Below are 22,116 nucleotides of genomic sequence, written 5' to 3'. Positions count from 1 at the left end.
CGAAGGGCCGATACCAGAACACGCTCACCGAACACCGCGTCCCGACGCGCCTGAACATCTACCCGATAATGTCTAACAAAAGAATACAAGGAGGACCAAACCGCAGCCTTACAAATATCCACCGGAGGCACGAGCGACGACTCAGCCCAAGAAGCCGCCTGACCCCGAGTGGAATGAGCCTTGAGAAACTCCGGAACAGGCTGCTGTTTCAGAAGATAAGCGGAAGCAATCGTCTCCTTGATCCAGCGCGCAATAGTAGCCTTAGAAGCGCCAGCTCCCCGACGAGGACCAGCCAGGAGGACAAAGAGATGATCGGACTTCCGGAATTCCTGGGTCCGCTGCACATCAGAGCGAAGGACCCGACCGACATCCAACTTGCGCAGCTGCCGTTGCTCAGAAGAGCCCTCCCGACCACCCAAGACCGGGAGAACCACCGATTGATTGACATGAAAAGGAGAAACAACCTTCGGCAGAAAGGAAGGAACAGGCCGCAAGACGACCCACTCCCTAGACAACTCCAAGAAGGGAGCCCTACAAGAGAAAGCCTGCAGCTCAGAAATACTCCTAGCAGAAGTAATGGCCACCAAAAAGACCGCCTTCAAAGTAAGGTCCTTCAAAGAACAGTCGTCCAAGGGCTCGAAAGGCGGGCGCACCAAAACAGAGAGAACCAGATTAAGATCCCAAGAGGGAACCGAGGGCCGTAGGGGAGGCCTAAGCAACTTGGCCGCCCGCAGAAACCGAATCACATCAGGAAGAGCCGATAAACGCTGACCTGACACCAACCCTCGAAAGGTCGACAGGGCCGCAAGATGAACCCGGAGAGAAGACCAAGCCAGGCCTCTATCCAGGCCATCCTGCAAGAACTCTAGAATGTTAGGCAGAGAAGCGCGAAAAGAGGTCACTCCCCGCGCCCGACACCATTCCTCAAAGAGACGCCAAACCCGCACATAAGCCCGAGAGGTAGAAAGCCTCCGGGACCCCAACAGTGTAGCGATCACCTTGTCTGAATATCCCTTCTTGCTAAGGCGACCCCTTTCAAGAGCCACGCCGTAAGACAGAAGAGAGACGGGTCGAACAAGGGAATGGGACCCTGCATCAGAAGGTCGTCCGAGAGAGGCAGAGGAAGAGGAACCGCCACCAGGTGTCTCACCAGATCCGCATACCACGGACGTCGAGGCCAATCCGGAGCCACCAGCACCACCAAACCCGGATGGTGAACAATGCGAAGAAGCACTCTGCCCACCAGCGGCTAAGGAGGGAACACATACAACAGCCCCTCCGTTGGCCACGGCTGGACCAGAGCATCCAGACCCTCGGCCAGCCCTTCCCTGCGACGACTGAAGAAGCGGGGCACTTTGGCGTTGCCACTCGTGGCCATCAGGTCCATCAGGGGCTGCCCCCAATCTTGCACTATCAACCGAAACGCTCCGGCGCCGAGAAACCACTCTCCTGGATCCAGGAAGTGACGACTGAGGAAGTCTGCCTGAACATTTTCTACCCCGGCTATATGAGAAGCCGAGAGGTCCAGAAGATGGGACTCCGCCCAAACCATGAGCCGAGCCGCCTCCTGCGCCACAGGAGTGCTCTTGGTGCCCCCCTGACGATTGACATAAGCCACCGCCGTGGCATTGTCCGACAGGACTCTGACCGACTTGCCCAGCAAAAGGGAGTGGAAAGCTAACAGCGCCAGCCTGACCGCTCTGGTCTCCAACTCGTTGATCGACCAGGAGGCCTCCTCCGCGGACCAGGTGCCCCGAGCTGAGTGGCCCATAAACTGAGCCCCCCAACCGAGGAGACTCGCATCCGTAAGGAGCACCGTCCACTGCGGGAGATCCAGACCCACCCCCTGAACCAGGTGAGGGGTCCGGAGCCACCAGCGCAGACTGCAGCGCGCCAAGCCTCGCAGGGGAACCGGAACATCCAAATCTTGCCTCCGGGGAGACCACCTCCGGAGCAGAGCATACTGAAGAGGACGCATGTGGGCCCGCGCCCACCTCACCACGTCCAGGGACGCCGCCATTGACCCCAGGACTTGGAGGAAATCTCGCGCCCGAGGACCCCGGGACGCCAAAAGCAGGCGAATCTGAGATTGCAATTTGCTCACCCGGGCCTCTGGAAGGAAGACCTTCCCCAAGGAGATGTCGAACATAACCCCAAGGCACTCCAGACGCTGAGCCGGGACCAACCGACTCTTGGAAAGGTTGACCACCCAGCCCAGCGACCGGAGAAACTCCACCACCCGAGCCGTAACCCGGGAGCTCTCCTGCAACGACTTTGCCCGAATCAACCAGTCGTCCAGGTAGGGGAGAACCAGGATGCCCACCGACCGCAAGGCTGCCGCGACGACCACCATTACCGTGGTGAACGTCCGAGGAGCCGTGGCCAGACCAAAGGGAAGCGCACAGAACTGAAAGTGCCGCCCCAAGATCGCAAAGCGAAGGAAGTGCTGATGAGAGGCCCGAATTGGAACCTGCAAGTAGGCCTCCGTCAGATCGAGAGACATCCAGGATGGGCCGAAAGGTCCCCTCCTTTATGGCCACCACAAAGTAAATGGAGTACCTGCCGGTGCCCCACTCCGTAGGGGACACCGGCACCACTGCCTCGAGATCTAGCAAACGCTGAAGGGTCTGACGAAAAGCCTGCGTCTTCCATGGAGTCTGACATGGAGAAGCGAGGAAAAGGTCCGGCAGAGAGCGGGTAAACTCCAGAGCGTAACCGTCCCGCACCACCTCAAGGACCCACTGATCGGACGCGATCTCGGCCCATTTGGGGAAAAATTTGCGCAGCCGGGCCCCCACCGGAACCAAAGGGGGCGCCGGCAAGGAGTCATTGCGCAGGACGGGAAGCGGGGGAACCGGCGGAGGGATTCCCTGCCCCCCGACGGGCCCCCCGAAAGGGCTGCATGCGCTGGAAGAACCGACCCCGGGAAAAAACCCTGAGCCGGGAAAGAAGCAGCCCCACGCCCCGGGCGATACTTGCGAAATTCCCGCAAACGCCCCCGGGCAGCCCCACACCTAGACGCAGGGCGGGCACGGTCCTCAGGCAGACGGGGCACCTTCGAGTCCGTCAGAGTCTGAATCAACTCATCTAATTCCTCTCCAAACAAAAAGACCCCCTAAAGGGAACTTTAGTAAACTTAGCTTTGGACGCAGAATCCGCCGCCCAAGCGCGCAGCCACAAAATACGCCGCGCGGCCATGCCATAGACTTAGCCGAAATCCGCACCAAGTCATAAAGAGCATCTGAGAGGAACGAGGCAGCCATCGCAATCTTCGCTACCTCCTGATCCACTAGAGACCAGTCATCAGACTCCCGATCCAGGACACGCTCAGCCCACCGAAACACGGCGCGAGCGACTAGCTCCCCACAAACAGCCGCCTGGACCCCAAAGGCAGAGACATCAAAATCATACTTAAGAAGAGTCTCTAACGCACGCGCCTCCGAGACCCTAAGAGCAGAACCGTCCATAACAGGCACGGTATGCCGCTTAGGAAGTGCCGAGACCACCGCGTTCCCCATTGGCGAAATTAAGGTAGCCCTACCTCCCTCCGGGACGGGATACCCAAGAGCCAAGGCGCACACCAAACGAAACTGCGCCCATAGGCCACTGCGCCAACACAAAATCCCGCAAATCCTGACGCACAGGAAAAGAGCGGGAACCAGGACAGACCCCCTGAAGCAGAGGGGCCCCCATACGCGGGGTCTCCGGCGGCGCCACTGCAAAAATGCAGCACCAAGGAGACCTGCTACACAGGTCTAAAAGCTCATCCCTCTGAATAAAAAAGCGCACCACGGACGCATCTGCTCTGGAAGACGGGAAACCCGCCGCCCCGCTGCCAACAGGCGTCCCCTCTAGAGGATCCTGGAAGCCCGCCAAAGCAGCCAGGTCCTCAACCAGGCCAACACGCTCCTCCGCCCACCAATTCGCAATCCAAGCCCCCCCGCGGGCGCTTGGATGAGGGAGGAGGAAGAGGGGACGCCAAACGAAAAGAGGGAGGCAAAGCCATAGGGGGCGCGGAGGGAAACCCCCCCCGAAACCCCCCAGGCGCACGTGGGACCCCCAAAAGTCCGCACAAAGAAAGAAAATAAATTGGGGGCAAAAAACCCCTGGGGGTCCCCAGGGACTCCCTGCCCCAGCAGGGGTCCATGCTGAAACCTGCCCCTGTGTTCGCCATACAGGGGGAAGGTCACCTGAGGTTGCAGACAAAATGGAGGGGCCAGACAAAGAAAATGGCGAAGTTCCCGCCAAAAATGCTCCCTCCATGGCCTGTAGCGGCTGAGAAGACTGAACAGTCCCAGCCGCTAAGACAGGCAAGTCGGCATCAGCTGTCAAAAAATCAGCTGAGAGGGAATCCTTCGGGGAATCCCTCCGTGGGCGGTTGTGGAAGACCGGGCTTCCCCACTGCTCCAAGCCGACTCGCGAGGCACCATCGGCGGGGAGCTCTGGGCGCCTGCAGCCGCTGCCGACGGAGCTCCACCACCTCACCGACCCAAACCGCCGAGTTCAGGCCGGCCGCGAGTGCCTCGCGGCTGGACTAAAATTGTGGCCTACTCCCCCGGAGAAGGGCACAATTGCTCCAGACGCGACCTAGCTATAAAAAAGTGCTGGTTACATGAAAAAATACAGTTTTCTTAAAGGGAAACAACCCTTCAGACCAGCACTACCTCAGGATTTTTTTTTTTTTTTTTTTTACAGAACAGACTCCACAGGCTCTCGAAGCAATATGCCTTGCTTGACTTAGGGGGCAAGGCTTACTGCTGAGGCTCCTCTAAAAAAATGTGGGGAGGTGGAGGAAGTGGGGGGAGGGACCCCGCTCGTGACCCGCCGGGTTTGACACCCCCGAGGTCGGACGGACCCCCAAACAGGGCCCGACCAAGCTCCGTCCGGCCAAAAACAGGGACAATAAACCCCTAAACAAATTCCAACAGCCCTACCAAGAGAGATGGGTACAGATCACTCAACACCTGCTGGAGACTGAAAGAAGACTGAGGGAAATAGAGAAGGGAGGATAGTATATACTGTCCCAAAGTTTTGTTTTCAGTCTCCACCTGCTGGTCATGATTAGATATATACCCATTCGTAAAGTTAACCTCTACTGGTCTGGAGAGTGCTAAAGAAATCTATGTTATTGTGTTGCAATTTTTGTACACTTGATGAAAGTTTTAAAATGAATAAAGAATTATAAAAAAAAAAAAAAAATTTTTTTTGCTTTAGGGGAGATGCATCGCTGTTTCTGTGGTGTTGCATTGTATGCAGAGTCCAGCTTCTTGGTGGTTCAATTTAAGCTTTGTCTACGTTTTTCTATTTTATCCCCCCTTTTACAAAACTGCAGAGCGTTTTTTTTAGCAACGGCCATGGTGGTAATTGCTCAGAATTCTATGAGAGTCTGAGCTGTTTCCACTATGGCTAAAAACCACATTACAGTTTTGTAAAAGGGAGAAGGGTTAGTTCGTGATTACATATTCCATACTAGGCGAAGGTGTTTTCTGTGTGTTCAAAAGACATGGTTTTCAGTTAGGATTGACTGTGTAGGATTGATCTGTATTAGTCTGGCTTGTTTAGTTTTACAATGGGTGTATTGATGTACTGCTCACTGCAGTATGTAAGATGCTGTCTTTTCCTAGGTACACTCTTGTGTGATGTGTGGATTGTTACTAAAAATGGAGAAATTAGGTTCTTACCTGCTAATTTACTTTCTTTTAGCTTCTCCAGACCAGTAGAGGTTAACTTTACGATTGGGTATATATCTAATCATGACCAGCAGGTGGAGACTGAAAACAAAACTTTGGGACAGTATATCCTAGCCCCTCCTCTCTTTTTCCCTCAGTCTGCCGAATAGCCAAGCAGAACCAAGAACTGGAAAACAACAGAGAGAAAAAACAATACTCCGAAAGGAGTAACAAATAACATACCCAAAAATGCTGTTGGAAAATGCAGAGGAGAAATTCCCGAAGGAATAAGGTCCCCACAGCTCGCCAGCTAAGCCAGCCGAGCCACAGCCGCTGTTCTTCAATTCTCCCCGGCCCTAGAAAAATACTAGAACCCGCAGCAAAAACCAAAAACTGCCCGCGCAACAGCCCCAACAACAACAACAACAGACAGGGTGGGGACCTCTACTGGTCTGGAGAAGCTAAAAGAAAGTAAATTAGCAGGTAAGAACCTAATTTCTCCTTCTTTAGCACTCTCCAGACCAGTAGAGGTTAACTTTACGATTGGGACGTACCAAAGCAGTCCCTCTCACGGGCGGGACCCCCGAAGGGCCGATACCAGAACACGCTCACCGAACACCGCGTCCCGACGTGCCTGAACATCTACCCGATAATGCCGAACAAATGAATGCAAGGAGGACCAAACCGCAGCCTTACAAATATCCACCGGAGGCACGAGCGACGACTCAGCCCAAGAAGCCGCCTGACCCCTAGTGGAATGAGCCTTGAGAAACTCCGGAACCGGCTTCTGACTCAGAAGATAAGCGGAAGCAATCATCTCCTTGATCCAACGCGCAATAGTAGCCTTAGAAGCGCCAGCCCCCCGACGAGGACCCGCCAGAAGCACAAAGAGATGATCGGAGCTCCGAAAATCCCGGGTCCGCTGCACATAAGCATGGAGGACCCGACCGACATCCAACTTGCGCAGCTGTCGTTGCTCAGAAGAACCCTCCCGACTACCCAAGACCGGGAGGACCACCGATTGATTGACATGAAAAGGAGAAACTACCTTCGGCAGAAAGGAAGGAACAGGCCGCAAAACAACCCGCTCCTTCGAAAACTCCAGGAAGGGAGCCCTACAAGAGAAAGCCTGTAGCTCAGACACCCGTCTAGCGGAAGTAATGGCCACCAAAAAGACCGACTTCAGCGTAAGGTCCTTCAACGAACAGCCATCCAACGGCTCGAAAGGAGGGCGCACTAGAACAGAAAGAACCAGATTGAGATCCCAAGAGGGAATCGAGGGCCTTATGGGAGGCCTGATCAACTTGGCCGCCCTAAGAAAGCGAATCACATCAGGAATGGCTGACAACCGCTGACCTGTCACCAGCCCCCGAAAAGCCGACAGGGCCGCCAGATGAACCCGAAGAGAAGACCAGGCCAGGCCCCTATCCAGGCCATCCTGCAAAAACTCTAGAATGTTAGGCAGAGAAGCGCGAAAGGAGACCACTCCCCGCGCTCGGCACCATTCCTCAAAAAGACGCCAAACCCGTACATAAGCCCGAGAGGTAGAAAGCCTCCGGGACCCCAAAAGTGTAGAGATCACCTTGTCGGAATATCCCTTCTTACTCAGGCGGCCCCTTTCAAGAGCCAAGCCGTAAGACAAAAGGGAGACGGGTCGAACATGGGAATGGGACCCTGCGTCAGAAGATCGCACTCGAGAGGCAGAGGAAGAGGATCCGCCACCAGATGCCTCACCAGATCCGCATACCACGGACGACGAGGCCAATCCGGAGCCACCAAGACCACCAGCCCCGGATGGCGAACAATGCGAAGCAGCACTCTGCCCACTAATGGCCAAGGAGGGAACACATACAACAGCCCCTCCGTTGGCCACGGTTGGACCAGAGCATCCAGACCCTCGGCCAGACCGTCCCTGCGACGACTGAAGAAGCGGGGTACTTTGGCGTTGCCACTTGTAGCCATCAGATCCATCAGGGGCTGCCCCCAAGCACGCACTAGCAACTGAAACGCCTCGGCGCCGAGACACCACTCTCCCGGATCCAAGAAGTGACGACTGAGGAAGTCCGCCTGAACGTTTTCTACCCCGGCAATGTGAGAGGCCGAGAGGTCCAGAAGATGCGACTCCGCCCAAACCATGAGCCGAGCCGCCTCCTGCGCCACCAGAGTGCTCTTGGTGCCCCCCTGACGATTGACATAAGCCACCGCCGTGGCATTGTCCGACAGGACTCTGACCGACTTGCCCAACAAAAGGGAGTGGAAAGCCAACAGCGCCAGCCGGACCGCCCTGGTCTCCAACACGTTGATCGACCAGGAGGCCTCCTCCGTGGACCAGGTTCCCTGAGCTGAGTGACCCAGACACTGGGCCCCCCAACCCAGGAGACTCGCATCCGTAAGGAGCACCGTCCACTGCGGAAGATCCAGACCCACCCCCTGAACTAGGTGAGGGGTCCGGAGCCACCAACGCAGACTGCAGCGCGCCAAGCCTCGCAGGGGAACCGGAACATCCATCCCGTGCCTCTGGGGAGACCACCTCCGGAGCAGAGCATACTGGAGAGGACGCATGTGGGCCCGCGCCCACCTCACCACGTCCAGGGACGCCGCCATCGACCCCAGGACCTGGAGGAAATCTCGCGCCCGAGGACACCGGGACGCCAAAAGCAGGCGAATCTGAGACTGCAATTTGCTCACCCGGGCCTCTGGGAGGAAGACCTTCCCCAAGGAGGTGTCGAACAGCACCCCGAGGTACTCCAGACGCTGAGCCGGAACCAACCGACTCTTGGAAAGGTTGACCACCCAGCCCAGCGACCGGAGAAACTCCACCACCCGAGCCGTAACCCGGGAGCTTTCCTGCAACGACTTGGCCCGAATTAACCAGTCGTCCAGGTAGGGGTGTACCAGGATGCCCTCCGACCGCAAGGCTGCCGCGACGACCACCATCACCTTGGTGAACGTCCGGGGAGCCGTGGCCAGCCCAAAGGGAAGCGCACAGAACTGATAGTGCCGACCCAAGATCGCAAAGCGCAGGAAACGCTGATGAGAGGCCCGAATAGGAACATGCAAGTAGGCCTCCGTCAGATCGAGAGAAGTGAGAAACTCCCCCGGCTGAACCGCCAGAATGACCGACCGCAGCGTTTCCATACGGAAAGAGGGAACCTTGAGAGCCCTGTTGACCCCTTTCAAATCGAGGATGGGCCGAAAAGTCCCCTCCTTCTTGGGCACCACAAAGTAAATGGAGTACCTGCCCGTGCCCCACTCCGGGGGGGGCACTGGAACTACTGCCCTGAGATCTAGCAAGCGCTGAAGGGTCTGGCGAAAAGCCTGCGTCTTCCCCGGAGTCTGACACGGAGAAGCGAGGAAAAAATCCGGCAGAGAGCGGGCGAACTCCAGGGCATAACCGTCCCGCACCACCTCCAGGACCCACTGATCGGACGTGATCTCGGCCCATTTGGGAAAAAAGTCGCGCAGCCGGGCCCCCACCGGAACCAAGGGGGGCGCCGGCAAGGCGTCATTGTGCAGGACGGGAAGCGGGGGAACCGGCGGAGGGGTTCCCTGCCCCCAGACGGGCCCCCCGAAAGGGCTGCATGCGCTGGAAGAACCGACCCCGGGAAAACCCCGGAGACTGGAAAGAAGCAGCCCCACGCCCAGGGCGATACTTGCGAAATTCCCGCAAACGCCCCCGGGCCGCACCACCCCGAGACGCCGGGCGGGCACGGTCCTCCGGCAAACGGGGAACTTTCGAGTCCGACAGAGTCTGAATCAACTTATCCAAGTCCTCTCCAAATAAAAACGACCCCCGAAAGGGAAATTTAGTAAGCTTAGCTTTGGACGCAGCATCCGCCGCCCAAGCGCGCAGCCACAACACACGCCTTGCGGCCACGCCAAAAGCCATGGACTTAGCCGAGATCCGCACCAAGTCATACAGAGCATCCGAGAGGAATGAGGCAGCCATCTCAATCTTCGCTACCTCCTGATCCACCAGAGACCAGTCGTCAGACTCGCGATCCAAGACCCGCTCCGCCCACCGAAACACGGCGCGAGCGACCAGTCCCCCACAAATAGCCGCCTGGACCCCAAAGGCAGAGACTTGAAAATTTTGCTTAAGGATGGTCTCCAATTTGCGCTCCTCAGAGTCCCGCAAGGCAGAACCGCCCTCAACAGGCACGGTATGCCGCTTGGAAATAGCCGAGACCACCGCATCCACGACTGGCGAAGCTAACGTAGCCCGATCCCCTTCAGGAATGGGATACAGGCGAGCCATGCTGCGCGCCAGCCGAAACGGCGTCTCCGGCGTTTTCCACTGCTCAAGAATAATATCCCGAATATCCTGATGCATAGGAAAAGAGCGGGAAACGGAACGGATCCCTCGTAACAGAGGGTCCCCCACACGCGGAGTCTCCGGCGGCGCGTCCTCAAAACGCAAAGCCGAAGAAACCTGTTGAATAAGGTCAGGCAGCTCATCTCTCTGAAAAAGGCGCACCACGGACGCCTCGTCACTGGAGAACGGGAAACCCGACAACCCGCCGCCAGCTTCCGTCCCCTCCAGAGGGTCCTGGAATTCCTCAGAAGGGTCCAGGTCCTCCTCCAGACCGACACGTTCCTCCGACCACAAATCCTCGTCCCACGACACCCGCGGACGCTTGGACAAGAGAGGCGGCGGAGGGGACGTCACGTCAGACGAGAGAGGCAAAGCCGCAGGGAGCGCGGAGGAAACCCCACCCCCCGAGACCCCCTGGGCGCAACCGGGACCCCCAGCCGCCTGAAAATAGGCTTTGCATAATGAAAAGAAAAAATCAGGGGAAAAACCCCCCGAGGGTCCCAAGGGACTCCCTGCCACAGCAGGGGACCCAGCAGAAACCTGCCCCTGCTTAGCCAAAACAGGGGGAAGGTCACCTGAGGTGGAAGACAAAATGGAGGGGCCAGACAGAGAAGATGGCGTCTTTCCCGCCAAAACAGCTCCCTCCATAGCCTGCAGCGGCTGAGAGACCTGAATAGTCTCAGCCGCTAAAACAGGCAAGCCGGCATCAGCTGTCAAAATATCAGCTGAGAGGGAATCCTCTAAAACCCGACCGTCGGCGGCTCGGGGAATCCCTCCGTGGGCGGACGGAGAAGACCGGGCTTCTCCACCGTTCCCTGCCGACTCGCGAGGCACCATCGGCGGGGAGCTCTGGGCGCCTGCAGCCGCTGCCGACGGAGCTCCTCCACCGCACCGGCCTGAACACCGCTTGCACAGGCCGGCCGCGAGTGCCTCGCGTCTGGAGCACAATGAGCACTTTTTCCCTTTAGAAGTGCTCATTGCTCCATACGCGACCTAGCTGTAAAAAAGTGCCGGTTAGTTGAAAAAATACAGTAAAATACAGTTTTCTTAAAGGGATACAACCCTCCAGACCAGCACTACCTCAGGATTTTTTTTTTTTTTACAGAACAGACTCCACAGGCTCTCGAAGCAATATGCCTTGCTTGATTTAGGGGGCAAGGCTTACTGCTGAGGCTCCTCTAAAAAAATATGGGGAGGTGGAGGAAGTGGGGGGAGGGACCCCGCTCGTGACCCGCCGGGTTTGACACCCCCGAGGTCGGACGAACCCCCAAACAGAGTCCGTCCAAGCTCCGTCCGGCTAAAAACAGGGACAATAAACCTCTAAACAAATTCCAACAGCCCTACCAAGGGAGATGGGTACAGATCACTCAACACCTGCTGGAGACTGAAAGAAGACTGAGGGAAAAAGAGAGGAGGGGCTAGGATATACTGTCCCAAAGTTTTGTTTTCAGTCTCCACCTGCTGGTCATGATTAGATATATACCCAATCGTAAAGTTAACCTCTACTGGTCTGGAGAGTGCTAAAGAACATGTTTTTCATACAGATGGGGGGGGTGTCAAAAAATGATAGGCCTCGGGTGTCACATATGCTAGGTACACCACTGCCTTCATAGTTTATATCTAATCCACAAGCCTGCTTTTAGGACCTACAGGGTATATATCCCTCTGATTCATGACAATTTCACTTCTCATGTTATCTTATCCATTCTTTTTATTATACAACTGCCCAGATAAGCATCATTCTTTGACGTGATTGGACCTTGAAAACTAACGGCAACAGTGTTTTCCCCAGAAATTTTTTCCAGTCATGAAAAACATTTGCTGCATTTAGTGTGCCGGAGATAAAAAAAGTTTGAGAGACGCTGCTCTATACCATTTGAAAGAGGGCAAATAAGTCTGAATTTTACGTTCTGGTGGAATACAGTGTGTTATATATATAGAATGGAGAAAGCTCTTGCATTACAGAATGGGAATTATAATAATTTTAAAAAGATATGGGGGCCATTAATGGAATATTCAAATGATTTGGCACCTTTACAAGATTGAATGAATATCTAAGGAAAAAAATAGAATATGAATGTGATTGTAGTACAGAAATGGGATGGGAACGGAGGGGGATGGGATATTTTATAATTTGATAAGACATATGGTTAAGAATGTACAAGTGATTGTGTATAATATATTGTATAAAATTGTAAACTTGTTGATTGATAAGAAAGAGGGCAAATAGCACAGTTACTTACCGTAACAGGTGTTATCCAGGGACAGCAGGCAGATATTCTTGACTGATGGGTGATGGCACCGACGGAGCCCCGGTACAGACAATTTTAGAGTGATTGCACTCTAAGAACTTGGAAAGTTCTAGTAGGCCGCACTGCGCACGCGCGAGTGCCCTCCCGCCCGACAGAGGCGCGCGGTCCCCAGTTAGGATAAGCCAGCTAAGAAGCCAACCCGGGGAGGTGGGTGGGATGCAAGAATATCTGCCTGCTGTCCCTGGATAACACCTGTTACGGTAAGTAACTGTGCTTTATCCCAGGACAAGCAGGCAGCATATTCTTGACTGATGGGTGACCTCCAAGCTAACAAAAAGAGGGATGGAGGGAAGGTTGGCCATTAGGAAAACAAATTTTGCAAAACAGATTGGCCAAAGTGTCCATCCCGTCTGGAGAATGCATCCAGACAATAATGAGATGTAAAAGTATGAACTGAGGACCAAGTGGCAGCCTTGCAGATTTCCTCAATAGGAGTGGAACGGAGGAAAGCTACAGATGCTGCCATAGCTCGGACTCTATGGGCCGTGACAGAACCTTCCAGTGTCAGTCCGGTCTGAGCATAACAGAATGAAATGCATGCTGCCAGCCAATTAGACAACGTACGTTTAGAAACAGGACGTCCCAATTTATTCGGATCAAAGGACAAAAAGAGTTGGGGAGCTGATCTGTGGGGTTTCGTACGCTCTAAATAGTAAGCTAGAGCCCTCTTACAGTCCAAAGTATGCAGAGCCTGTTCCCCAGAATGAGTGTGAGGTTTCGGAAAGAAGACAGGCAGAACAATGGATTGGTTGAGATGGAATTCAGAGACAACCTTAGGGAGAAACTTTGGATGTGTACGCAGAACCACCTTGTCATGATGAAAGACCGTAAAAGGTGGATCTGCAACTAGTGCATGTAGCTCACTGACCCTCCTGGCAGAGGTAAGAGCAATAAGGAAAAGTACTTTCCAAGTGAGAAACTTGAAAGAAGTGGTAGCCAAAGGTTCAAATGGAGGCTTCATTAAGGCGGAAAGAACCACATTGAGATCCCAGATAACAGGAGGGGCTTTATGAGGTGGTTTTACATTGAAAAGACCCCGCATGAACCTGGACACCAGGGGATGAGCTGAGAGAAGATTTCCATGAACCGGCTCATGAAAAGCAGCAATGGCACTGAGGTGGACTCTGATGGAAGTAGACTTAAGGCTAGAGTCAGACAAAGAAAGCAGATAATCCAACAATGTCTCCACTGCCAGGGAAGTGGGATCGAGATGATGAAGAAGACACCAGGAAGAAAATCGTGTCCACTTCTGATGGTAACATTGCAAAGTGGCTGGTTTCCTGGAGGCATCTAGAATGGAACAAACGGGCTGAGACAAAAGAGTATCATGAGAAGTCAGCCCGAGAGATACCAAGCTGTCAGGTGCAGAGACTGGAGGTTGGGATGTAGAAGGGTCTCCTGATGCTGTGTAAGCAGAGAAGGAAATAGTGGAAGAAGAAAAGGTTCCCTGGAACTGAGTTGAAGTAGAAGGGAGAACCAATGTTGCCTGGGCCACCTCGGAGCAATCAGAATCATGGTGGCTCGTTCCCTCTTGAGCTTGAACAAGGTTCTCAACATGAGAGGCAGAGGAGGGAAAGCGTACAGGAATAGATTGGACCAGTCGAGGAGAAATGCATCTGCTGCCAGACGGTGAGGAGAGTAAAGTCTGGAGCAAAAAAGGGGCAGCTGGTGATTGTGAGGAGCTGCAAAAAGGTCTATCTGAGGAGTGCCCCATTGAACGAAGATGGACTGTAGAGTGGAAGGATCGAGTGTCCACTCGTGAGGCTGGAGAATTCTGCTGAGCTTGTCCGCTAAGGAATTCTTTTCTCCCTGAAATGTAAATAGCTTTCAGGAATAGATGGTGATCTATGGCCCAAGTCTAGATCTTCTGGGCTTCCTGGCACAAGAGGCGAGAGCCTGTCCCACCCTGTTTGTTGATGTAGTACATCGCAACTTGATTGTCTGTGCACAGCAGGAGGACTTGAGGAAAGAGAAGATGTTGGAAGGCCTTGAGGGCATAAAACATCGCTCTGAGTTCCAGGAAATTGATGTGATGCTTCATTTCCTGAGCTGTCCAAAGTCCTTGAGTTTGGAACTCGTTCAAATGAGCTCCCCAGGCGTAAGGGCATCGGTGGTGATGATAAGTTGATGAGGAGGTAGATGGAAGAGAAGACCTCTGGAGAGATTTGAGGATATCAACCACCATTGTAGAGACTGACGAAGAGATGATGTCACAGATATGTGACGTGAGCAAGGATCCATCGCTTGGGACCACTGGGTAGCTAGGGTCCATTGAGGAGTGCGCGGGTGAAGACGTGCAAAGGGTGTGACATGAACTGTGGAGGCCATGTGACCCAAGAGTATCATCATTTGCTTGGCAGAGATGGAATGTTGTGGAAGCACCTGCTGACATAGAGATTGAAGCGTTTGAAGACGGTTGGATGGCAGAAACGCTCTCATGAGGATTGTGTCCAAGACAGCTCCGATGAATTGAAGTCTCTGAGTGGGGATGAGATGAGATTTGGGTAGATTGATCTCGAACCCCAGAAGTTGAAGAAACAGGATGGTTTGGTTGGTGGCCAGGAGAACAGTCTGAGATGAATTGGCCTCGATTAACCAGTCGTCCAGGTAAGGAAAGACCTGAAGGTGGTGAGAGCGTAGAAAGGCAGCCACCACAATCAGACATTGTGCTGCCCTTCGGTCTTGCCTCCTCTCCAAGAGTGTTCACCAGAACACTCTTGGAGAGGAGGCAAGACCGAAGGGCAGCACCTTGTATTGGTAATGACCAAGTTTCCAAGTTTATTAAATAATTTGATTAATCGCCTTCTCTACATTCAAGGCGATGTACAAAATAATACAAATAATTATAAACATAGGTAAAATATTGTATAAATAAACAATATTACAATGACAACGATTGATCATGAAGCGTAGGTACTGTCTGGAGGCCAGATTGACCGGTATATGAGTGTATGCTTCTTTGAGATCGAGGGAACATAGCCAGTCGCCTTGATTGAGAAGAGGGTAAAGAGTGGCCAGAGAAAGCATTCTGAATTTCTCTTTGACCAAGCATTTGTTTAGATCGCGAAGATCTAGGATGGGTCTGAGATCTCCTGTCTTTTTGGGAACTAGAAAATAACGGGAGTAGAATCCTTGCCCCTTTTGATCTAGAGGAACTTCCTCTATGGCGTTCAGAAGGAGGAGGGATTGAACCTCTTGAAGAAGAAGGGAAGACTGAGGAGTGTTCAAAGCAGACTCTTTTGGTAGACCTTGGGCAGGAAGAGTCTGAAAGTTGAGAGAGTAGCCGTGGTGGATGATGTTGAGGACCCACTGGTCCGAGGTGATGGTTTCCCAACGGCTTATGAAATGAGTAAGGCGTCCTCCTATAGGCAGTGGAAGATGGGCAGATGGAGGGATACTGGCTATGTCCTGGAGAACCAAGTCAAAAGGGTTGTGAAGGTTTTTGTGGAGGAGGAGGCTTCACCTGTTGTTGCTGCTGTGCAGGTCTAGTGTTTTGCCTTTGTTGTTGCCTCTGACGCCTGGGTTGTTGAGCTGCCGGTGGCAAAGGACGAGCCACAAATCGACGCTGGTAGGCCGATTGCTGACGAAAAGGCCTGGTAGGTGGGGTCTTCTTTTTTGTTTTGAGGAGAGTATCCCACCTAGTCTCATGAGCCAAAAGCTTTTGAGTAGTGGAGTCCATGGATTCTCCAAACAGCTCATCCCCCAGGCAAGGTGCATTAGCCAGTCGATCCTGATGATTGACATCAAGTTCTGACACTCTGAGCCATGCCAGTCGGCGCATGGCCACCGACATAGCTGTGGCCCGAGAGGTCAGCTCAAAGGTGTCATAGATCGACCTGACCATGAACTTTCGAAGTTGTAAGAGCGATGAAGTAGTTTGGCGAAAGGCAGATTTTTTACGGTCAGGGAGGTACTTCTCAAAAGCAGTCAGATTTTGTATGAGATGCTTGAGATAGAATGAGAAGTGGAAAGCGTAATTCCCTGACCTGTTGGCTAACATCGCATTCTGGTACAACCTCTTGCCAAATTTGTCCATGGCTTTACCTTCTCTGCCAGGAGGGACTGAGGCGTATACACTAGCTCCTGTGGATTTCTTTAGAGTGGATTCCACTAATAGAGACTCATGTGGGAGCTGTGGTTTGTCAAACCCAGGAATTGGGATGACTTTATATAAGGAGTCTAACTTGCGGGGGGCTCCAGGTATGGTCAAAGGTGTCTCTAAATTCTTGTAAAACGTCTCTCTCAAGATGTCATGGAGAGGTAATTTGAGATATTCCCTTGGAGGTTGGTCAAAATCCAGTGCATCAAGAAAAGCTTTGGATTTCTTTGACTCAGCCTCCAAGGGAATAGAGAGAGAGTCACACATCTCTTTTAAAAAAGATGAGAAAGAGGTTACATCTGGTCTAGAGGATGGGTCTAAAGCAGAAGGATCCTCATCACCAGATGAACATTCCCCTTCAGAGAGAAGAGGGTCCTCTGAGTCATCCCACAGATCAGGATCTCGAACTTGAAAACTGCGGTCTCGAGATTCCGGTGTGGAGGGTTCCAGGTGTCGGGATTTGCGTGCCGACTTACCTGACCTTATAGACACGGTACCGGGAGACATTAAAGGCTGCATCGGTGCCGAAGTCTGAACAGCCTGGTGTTGAGCTCTCGGTTCCGGTGCAAGGACTGGCATGGAGACCGAGGAAGCAGAATGTACCGGTACCGACAAAGTGGATGCCGAAAGAAGGGGCTGTTCCACTATCGGTACCGGTGGCTCAGACCGGACCGGAAGGCTCGGTGCCAAAATTGCAGGAAGGAGTTGTTGCAACTGTTCCTTAAGCTGCACCTGCAGGACAGCGGCAATCCGCTCGTCCAGCGAAGGCACCGGTACCGCCTTTTTCTTCTGCGATACCTGCGGTGCCGCTCTACGCCCCGAGGATGAGGAACCCGAGGTCGAGGGGCTCACCTCTATTGGGGCGGAGCGCTTCCGTGGACGCCTCGAGGTCGGCAGGACTGGGCTCGCTGCTACTGAGACTGGATGACGCTCCAACGGGGAAGGCTTCTTAGCCGGCTTACCTGAGGGATGCGACGCCGACGCGGTATCGTGCGGTGTCGACGAGGTGGGTGCCGACTGAGACGGGGCCGATGTCGGTGCCGCAGAGTCAGACATCTCGGCACCAAACAATAATTGCTGCTGGATCTGCCGATTTTTCAGAGTTCTCTTTTTTAAAGTCGCACAGCGGGTGCAGGTAGACGCTCGATGGTCAGGACCAAGACACTGTAGACACCAGTTGTGTGGGTCAGTGAGTGAAATTGGTCGTGCACACCGCTGGCACTTCTTAAACCCGGGTTGAGGGGGCATGAAGGTAAAAACGGCTTCTGCCAAATCGAAGGCCGAGGCCTCGATGGTGGCAACAGGCCCCGCCGGAGCGAATATGAAAGAAGTGAAAAAAACCCAAAGTTTTTTTTTTTTTTAAAGAAAATAAAAGAAAAGAAAATGAAGGAAACAATATTTCCTTAAGGGTTTACGCGAGAGGGAAGGCGATAGGAAAAAAGTCTTCAACAGCCGTTGAAAGAAACGAGTCTTCTTAGCTCCGCGGAAACTAAGAAACTGGGGACCGCGCGCCTCTGTCGGGCGGGAGGGCACTCGCGCGTGCGCGGTGCGGCCTACTAGAGCTTTCCAAGTTCTTAGAGTGCAATCACTCTAAAATTGTCCGTACCGGGGCTCCGTCGGTGCCGTCACCTATCAGTCAAGAATATGCTGCCTGCTTGTCCTGGGATAAATCTAATTATTCACTTCTAGAATTGGATACTTCTTAAATTTAATAAAAAATTATGGAACAAGTGTCAAACCTTAAGAAAGTACAATATATCATACTTATATTCATATTTTATAATATTTAAATCATTATAAAATATGAATATAAGTATGATATATTGTACTTAAAATGTTCATGAAGAAAATCAAGTGTGTATTTATAAAATTATATGAATTTTTCCGATACACTTGTTGTAATATGCAAAACTGAATAAAGAAATTAAAAAAAAAAAAAAAAAAGAAAGGCAGTCATATTGAGCATTGGAAAATAACTAATAATAATTAACTAATACAAATAATATACATTTAGGGCTCCTTTTTTTAAAATTCTTTATACATTTTCAAATTCATCAACAAGTGGCTCCTTTTACTAAGCTGCGATAGCAGTTTTACCATGCGCTTAGCTCGCGCAAAATTGCCGCACGTTCTAGACGCTAACGCCAGCATTCGGCAATTCTGCACGCGCTAAAAACGCTATTGCAGCTTAATAAAAGGAGCCCTTCATTTTCCCCACCACCAAATTTCCCCATCCTGCTACTTTTTCACGCCACCCGGCTGGAAAAAATTTCTGGGGAGAACACTGCCACTGCTTGTACCAGTTCTCTCCCACGTACCTGCCTGCTGATGCAACTCTGCTGCCTGGTCCTCCTAAGCTATTCAGCTTCCTGTAGTCCTGAAAAGGTTTCATCTCCATGGGATGTAACTAGGAGAAAACAGACACAGAGGTATAAATATCACACGAAAACCTACACGCAGCATTACTGTTACTGTGAGGACCCCCATGCAACCCAAAATGGGGTAAGAGGAGCTACAAAATCACTTCCTTAAACACACTACTGAAAAACAGCAGAATTATTTATGCCATGCCTCAGAGACCGAGTATTCAGGCAACAATTGCTAGGACGCCATTTTTGAGAATTATACGCTAAGGTCAACTTCGGTTCCGCCCTGTCCACGTTTTCCCCTGATGAAGCCATTCCAGGTGAAACGGTGGCCTCGTTGGGATTAAAACAGTGCAAATACTACAAAAAGATTAGTGCTTTTGTTTGAAATATATGCACTATCGGCTATAATTCTCATGATATTTGATGTCAAAAAAGATGTTATTACATCTACTTTAAAAATCTTATTTAATAATTTATTGAAAGAAAAATATAAAAGTTTCAAAAAAAAAAAGTTGATAAAATTTTGTACTCATACTACATGCCATCTGCCAGTGATTGAGACTCTGACCGAAACAAGTATCTAGCAATTGTTGCCTGAATACTTGGTCTCTGAGGCATTGCATAAATAATTCTGCTGTTTTTCAGTAGTGTGTTTAAGGAAGTGATTTTGTATCTTTATTTGCAATTGCACACTTCTTTAGTATTTGAATTTTGGTAAGAGGAGCTACCTCAGTCCTGCCGATGGTGGCAGCAGGGAAAGGCCGGACAGGGGATGAAAGCACACGGCCGGGCACCTGGGTGTGCAGCTGGCTAGGGGTCTGCAGTGGTTGCAAGGCCTGGGTGATGGGCATCATGGAGGGCTGTGGCTGCATGGAGCCAAAGTTCACCACGGGCAGCTGGGAATCCATCATTGAAAGCAGCACCTGCAAGAAGGGAGTAAAACAGATGTCCAGAGCTGGTCAGAAGATGGGAGGAACATACCAGAGCCCCTTCCCAACATCCAAGTTCTGCCTGTGGACAATCCAAATGGCTCCTTACCTGCTGGGTGGGGCCAGCTGTGCTAAGGTAGTTGCTCTGACTATTCTGCTGGAGTGGAGTTGAGTAATAGTCTGAGGGGGGTGTTATATCCTGCCTGACCTGAGGTAGAAAGGGAATATTCGTTCAAGAACACTGCAATTGTTAAAATGGAAAATGAGCCCACTCAAATTTGTAATGCTCCCTCCCGTCTCTTACTTGTAACAGTTGTTGGTCGCTGGAAAGCTGAGAGCCACAGAAAGGGGAGTTGTAGATGAAAGAGGGGGCCTGATAGAGCAGGCCTGCCGGCACTTTATTCACATCTGCTGCTTGCACTGCTGAGAATTCCAGGTACTGTCCCTTTAAAGCCACACCTGAGAGCAGTGTGGGGCCAGGGCTTGGCTGCAAGAACACCTGCTGAGACCTGGGGTAAGATGAGACAAGAAGATGAGAATTCTGATGTGGCAAGCAGAGCTCAGGAACAGGAAGGGGGCTTTTCTTTCGTTCCTTAACATCCACAGCAGAGTATACCACTACTACTACTATTTATCATTTCTATAACACGGAAAGGCATACACCGCGCTGTACATTTAACCTGTAGATCTGATTACTGGAGTGTGAGAAAAACAGAACTCCCAGTGCAATTTCAGCCACTGGTGCTATCTAGGACATAGAGAATGACAAAATTTGTCCCCATCCCGGATCATTCTTTAGTGCTATCTCAACCTCAGTCCTTCTATACCAGTATTCTTCAATGTAAAGCTTGAGGTTCAGTGCCTGGGCCCATTCATACTCTAATTCTTCCCTCTCTCCTTAAAGGCCTTCCTGACTCCAAAGCAACAAATGAAACAGAAATTTAAATAAGTTGCAGGTTACAAATGAAGATTTTGATTCAGCTAAATTACATGTTCTTGTGTATTAGCAGATGGCCAGACTAGTTAAGAAAGAAGGAAACACTTTGCCTCAAAACTACAAACAGTACAGCAGAAGAGGCAAGACAAAGGGACTTGTGTCTTTATATTAAGACAGATTTCCTTGGCTGCTGTATTGTCAGACTAGTTAAGAGCCTCAGCCTCCGTATCTGCAGGATAGTGGCTAAGTCCCTTATCTGTATGGAAAGCATACATGGAGGTAGGATAGGCTGGTAAGAGCCCGGTGGTATAAAGTCTTTCTCTTCTCACCTGTAAGGCTGCAAAGATGGGGTCCCTGAGCGAAAGCTGGGATTCCCATTTGTGACCTGCAGCTGCGATTCCACTGGTGTTGTGGGGACCTATAAAGAAGAGGAAATGGATAACAGTTAATTCCTTTTATGTCATTTCTTCACACCACTGTCTAGACCAGGGGTGGGCAACTACGGCTGCAATCCAGTTGGTTTTTTAGGATTTCCCCAATGAATATGCATGAGATCCATTTGCATACAATGGGAGGCAGTGCATGCAAATAGATCTCATGCATATTCATTGGGGAAATCCTAAAAACCCGACTGTATTGCAGCCCTCATTACCCACCCCTGGTCTAGACCGATTCTAAGAAAAACTGAACAGCCGACTTGTACTGTTAATAGAATTCAATGTGTTCTCTGTCACTACCTGCTGGTAGAGGAGCATAAATCCATCCGTATGTGTGTTGGTCTGGAGGGACGCTAAAGAACGGAGCTTTATGTAATCAGTGGCTTTGAGCGACTGCAGGACAGGTTTTTATATATATATATATTTTTTAAATTTTCTGATCAAATTAATGGGAAAAACTAATTCACACAGTTTTTCCAACTTTCCACCTCCCCCCGTGTACATTTTTGAATCCCTTGTGGTCCAATGGTATACCGGGCTCCTGCCCGGCATTGAGCCGTTTGCTGAATGGCTGCCAGGCCGCAAGAACTCGAGGAGGCCATTCAGGGAGGGGCTCAGCATGGGGCAGGAGTGCGGAAAGCTTGCTCCTGCCCGGTACACCGTTGGATCACCAGGGACTCAAAAAGGTGTGCGGGGGAGGCAGGTAAAAAAAAAATTGACAAGAGTCAGCCGAGACAGGAGGGATCCCTCCATTTCCAGCCCATCATGTCACACGGGCAGGCCCGGTGGAGGCCTGCAGGACATCAGCAGAGAGGGAGGACAGGGTACAGGGTATGGAGGGAGGCTGGGCGCAGAGCCTAGCAGTGCATGAGGAGGCTGGGCGCAGAGCCTGCAGGGAGTGAGGGAGGCTGGGCACAGAGCTTGGCAGGGAGTGAGGGGCAGGGCACATGAATATTAATCTCCCCCCTCCCCAATCTTATATTTGAGTCAATCATTTTTCCTCCTTTTTGGGGGGGAAAAGGGTACCTCGTCTTATACTCGGATTGACA

At 51.8% G+C, this 22,116-nt stretch overlaps 1 protein-coding gene across 1 annotated transcript in view; it reads right to left on the bottom strand.

Annotated features, from left to right (window-relative positions):
- The window catches only part of PRRC2A (proline rich coiled-coil 2A), a 128,399-nt gene that overhangs the window by 19,658 nt on the left and 86,625 nt on the right, over positions 1–22,116 (bottom strand). The window contains 5 exon segments of the mRNA XM_033915978.1: positions 18,714–18,802; positions 19,493–19,687; positions 19,803–19,901; positions 19,998–20,202; positions 20,960–21,048. Coding sequence (XP_033771869.1) covers positions 18,714–18,802; positions 19,493–19,687; positions 19,803–19,901; positions 19,998–20,202; positions 20,960–21,048 — 677 coding nt within the window.

The sequence above is a fragment of the Geotrypetes seraphini genome, chromosome 12, assembly GCF_902459505.1.
Source record: "Geotrypetes seraphini chromosome 12, aGeoSer1.1, whole genome shotgun sequence".
Classification (NCBI taxonomy): Eukaryota; Metazoa; Chordata; class Amphibia; order Gymnophiona; family Dermophiidae; genus Geotrypetes; species Geotrypetes seraphini.
The sequence above is the reverse complement of the archived record's forward strand: the minus strand, read 5'-3'. Positions and strand labels throughout refer to the sequence as shown.